Below are 3,790 nucleotides of genomic sequence, written 5' to 3'. Positions count from 1 at the left end.
CTTAATTCATTGATGTTTTGTAAAACCTGATTTTGCGTAGCAGAAAAACTAAAACAAAAAATACAAAGTTCCCCCACATTTTCAATGGTCGGAACAATAGAATGCTGATTCAATCAACTTTTCCAGTGTTTCAAGTTTCTTCGTAGACGCTACAGGGCAATCGCAACATTTAGATTTCGCCTTCTAGAATCAATTTTGTTATAACTTGAAACTTTGGATGAACTGCTTCGAATTTTTATTTTGACTGATGTGAATCTCTTGAATTGGCCTACTTTTTCTGGCTGAATTATCTATGCTTCCTATTATCTGAAGGCAGAAGAATATATCCTTGTGTGTTTATCATGGCTTGTAGAGGTGATGGGATTTGAGAAAAAAGTTATTTCGAAAATTAATTCATATACTTCAATATGCAGGCAGAATATTCAGAGCTTTGGCCTTGTTGCCGGTACTATTTTTTCCCCTTTTTAATGTTATATCATATTATTTGAGATCTTTCTGCACCTTTGTACAGTAAATCTCCGAATGGCAATTTGGATTTTTCATAAATCACAAAAAGTTTCGAAACTTTTGTATAATTTACACTTTTCTAGAGCAGCCTGAAATTGTTTTTTGATAATTCACAATTAACATCGAGTTTTACTGAGTTTTTTTCAGAAAATTTAAAGCTATTTATATCTGATCCTCTACTCATAAAAAAATTCAAAGCTTTCAATATCAAAAATTTCATAATTATAAATGTTCTCAAAACTTTGATGCGATGGATGATCAGCAGTTAGGTTCTGTTCTAGTTTCGAGTTTTGCAGGATCTATGTATCCTCTATTCTATCTATTCGAGCGCCACAGCGTCGAACTGGAATTGTCCCAGACCGGGTCCGCATCTCTTGGCCCTAGTCAGTAAGTCTCCCAACTCCTTGATAGCATCGACCTAAAATGAATAACATAAGCCACTGGCTATTGTAATATCACATAGCAACATCGCTTTTTTGTAGGTAGTGCTTTATTGCTTTACAGGTTTTTTTTGTAACAATGTTTGAACTAACTTGTTCTTTGAGGAACTCTCCTTCGATAAAATCTGTGAACTGGGGGTCTCCGTTCTTCTCAGCCAGACCATGTAGGTCAAGAAGCGACTGGTTGACGTCTCGCTCCAGCTGAAGCGCCACTGCAAGCATGTCTACTGCACTCCCGTACTCACTAGCCTAGAGAGAGAATTCTCATAACTTTTGTAGCCAAAACCGATTTTATTTTAGTCCACGATAGTTCTAACTTAGTAAATTGTCGTCATAAAAATAAATCATTATCAAAGTGTCTGATACTTTTTCGACATAAATTCAAATGCAGTAATTCGTGGTCAATGTTATCTCACAAATTGAATGCACACTTACTTCTGGTTTCTTGATGTCCTGCAGGACAATTCTGCCACCTCTCTTGTTCTGATATTTCATCAGTTTCTCCGCATGTTCGCGCTCCTCCTCCGAACTCTTCAGGAAGAACTAAAATGAACCATCTTAATTATTAATGGGCAATCGCCCCTGAAGGATTTCACTAAGCCATAAAAGAAAAATCAGATATGACTTTCTCCCCTTTCTACAATGTCCTCCCCCATCAAAACACAGACCTTTCAATGCAATATTTTAAAACCATAGACGCATGTGAACTTTTGATGTACAAAATCGCAATCACCCATTGTAAAGGTTTCAAACTTCAGTCAGAAGAAGTTGAATGCGCGGTTCAGAATAGAAAATTTTTCATATAAAATAGCGATCACGTCAAAGAAATAAATCGTTCTCAGACAGGTATCTCAATTTTTCAGGAAGACGTGATTGATGTGGTGACATTGCATGAATCCATGTTGCATGCGTTCGAGTTGAGAGGGTATTAAGTACTTTGAAAGGTGTACTTGATAGCTCAAGTGATGCTAGAGGGGTGTTACCTTGTGTAGGTTTGGGAGGGCGACGTCGTCCCTGTCACAGTATAATGCAAGCGAGTGGTAGACGTATGAGGCTGTCAATTCCATGTTGATCTGTTTGTTCACACCTGCCTCACACTCCTCGTGGAAGTTCTGGCGACACTGCGACTTACTTGACATCTTTAGGAGTTGCTGTGATTTGATTGGTCGTCAAAAACATTCAGTCAGTGTTTAATTATATGGAAGTTGTGTTTTTTAATAGGTAAAGCAAAAATCAAAAAAAAATTGTTTCTCAGTGAAAAAAGCTCAAAAACATAAAACTATTGGTTACAAACCTCCCCCAATTGATCGATTAACTACAGTTTTGGAATAGATAACTGACGTTTTGGGTTACGTTATCAGTTCAAAAACCTGATTGGTTAATCTGATCTCGCCCCCCCCCCCCTTTAGAAAAGGGGGGAGTTTCGTTACTAGGTACAAAATTTACATATGCTAAACTATTGAATTATATTTTTATTCGTTAGGTACCCTAGAGGGGGGGGGGACAGTTAAAGAGATCCGGTTAATAATAAACGTTCATCACTGACTAAGTTTTGGATTCGATTGGCAACGTTGATGCGCGTCAAGTTTGCAGTTAGACGATATCGGTTTGCTCGAATTGAAAAGCGACTTCACGCAGCGTCGAGATTTTGAAACTGAATGGTTATGAAAGATTGTTGACAGTCTTAAGTATTTTTTGTTTACGAGCGCGTGACAAAACGTAGATCATCACAATTTTAACCTTTAAACGTGGATCATAACAAACATCATTCCAATTACCTACGCCCAGCGGAATGATTTTCATATTTGATTACATGTTTATAAGTTTACAGTTTGGGCCAAAATTGATCAAATAGGTCATACTGACAGATATTATTAATCAGAGATGGTTCTAACTCACATTTCTGAAATCAGTGATTGGCAGAAACGTGGCAATATTTATTTGTTGTTGCTTTCCGTTTCGGTCTAAGACAAATAACCTATAGTTGAATAGTTTCATCCCATCGTAAATTATATCATTTTTTACCTTATGCCAAGCTACGATCTACTCTTGTAATCTGGAAATTCTTTTTATTGCACAGTTTTGCATTCTTGTCCAAAATATTTGCAAGCTTTTGCATTGCACTTTCATTTGTAATTCACAGATCATTACATTCCACAGAATTTTTGAGCTTCAAGTTCATCGTACAATTTGTGTTAGCCTCTAAAAAAAATTATAGCAAACTCTTGAATGGATGACTGCTTAAAAACGCCTTTTTGTTCCGTTTTTCGAAGAAATTGGAATGTTTATGCTCGGTGTGATTTTTTATATTCTGTCAGTTTTCGCCGATAGAAAAAATAGTTTTCAACATATTTTTTTAAACCCCATTGAAGATATCAACTTCTTGAAATCAAATTCAAAAAGATATTTCACCTCCGATTATTTTTGTAAGTTCTTGGGGGTCTGAAAATTGCCAAATTGATCATGTTCTGGACTACATTATGCGCGCTGATTCATAATCTTGAAAGCGTAACGCGAATTGTTATAATGCCTGGCGAATCATCCCGCACACAAAAAATCGTTCCAAATTGAATTGAGGCTAGCTGATTGCTTGTATTAATTTCGTACGACTAAAAACTTTACACTTTGATTTTGTCCAAAATTTACAGATTTTCAATATTTTCTTTTCCCAAAAACCATTCAATATGAATTAAGGGACAGTTCGAACATTCATGGCTGTGCCCTGATATACGAGCAATCTTGTTGTAGTCACAATTTTTAGGTGGAATTGCATTCGAATGCTGTTAGTAAACTCAACTAAGGTATTTTTAATCAATTTTCTCAACATACGCGGCTTGACATCC

At 36.3% G+C, this 3,790-nt stretch overlaps 1 protein-coding gene across 4 annotated transcripts; it reads right to left on the bottom strand.

Annotated features, from left to right (window-relative positions):
- Positions 1 to 702: 702 nt before the first annotated feature.
- On the bottom strand, positions 703 to 2,630 carry LOC134845601 (soma ferritin-like). Of its 4 annotated transcripts, none has more exons than XM_063862581.1 (5): positions 2,494 to 2,630; positions 1,931 to 2,117; positions 1,383 to 1,490; positions 1,041 to 1,196; positions 703 to 925 (listed from the first exon to the last, which is right to left on the bottom strand). In XM_063862581.1, exons 2-5 carry the CDS (start codon positions 2,084 to 2,086, stop codon positions 827 to 829), a joined length of 519 nt encoding a protein of 172 aa, XP_063718651.1. In that variant the 5' UTR covers positions 2,087 to 2,117; positions 2,494 to 2,630; the 3' UTR covers positions 703 to 826. The 4 variants fall into 4 exon arrangements, with proteins under 4 accessions (XP_063718651.1, XP_063718652.1, XP_063718650.1 ...); XM_063862582.1 differs by having other exon boundaries at positions 1,931 to 2,114; XM_063862580.1 differs by having other exon boundaries at positions 1,931 to 2,098.
- Positions 2,631 to 3,790: the final 1,160 nt, after the last annotated feature.

Source organism: Symsagittifera roscoffensis, chromosome 5, assembly GCF_963678635.1.
Source record: "Symsagittifera roscoffensis chromosome 5, txSymRosc1.1, whole genome shotgun sequence".
Classification (NCBI taxonomy): Eukaryota; Metazoa; Xenacoelomorpha; order Acoela; family Convolutidae; genus Symsagittifera; species Symsagittifera roscoffensis.
This window is presented reverse-complemented; position numbering and strand designations above follow the sequence as displayed.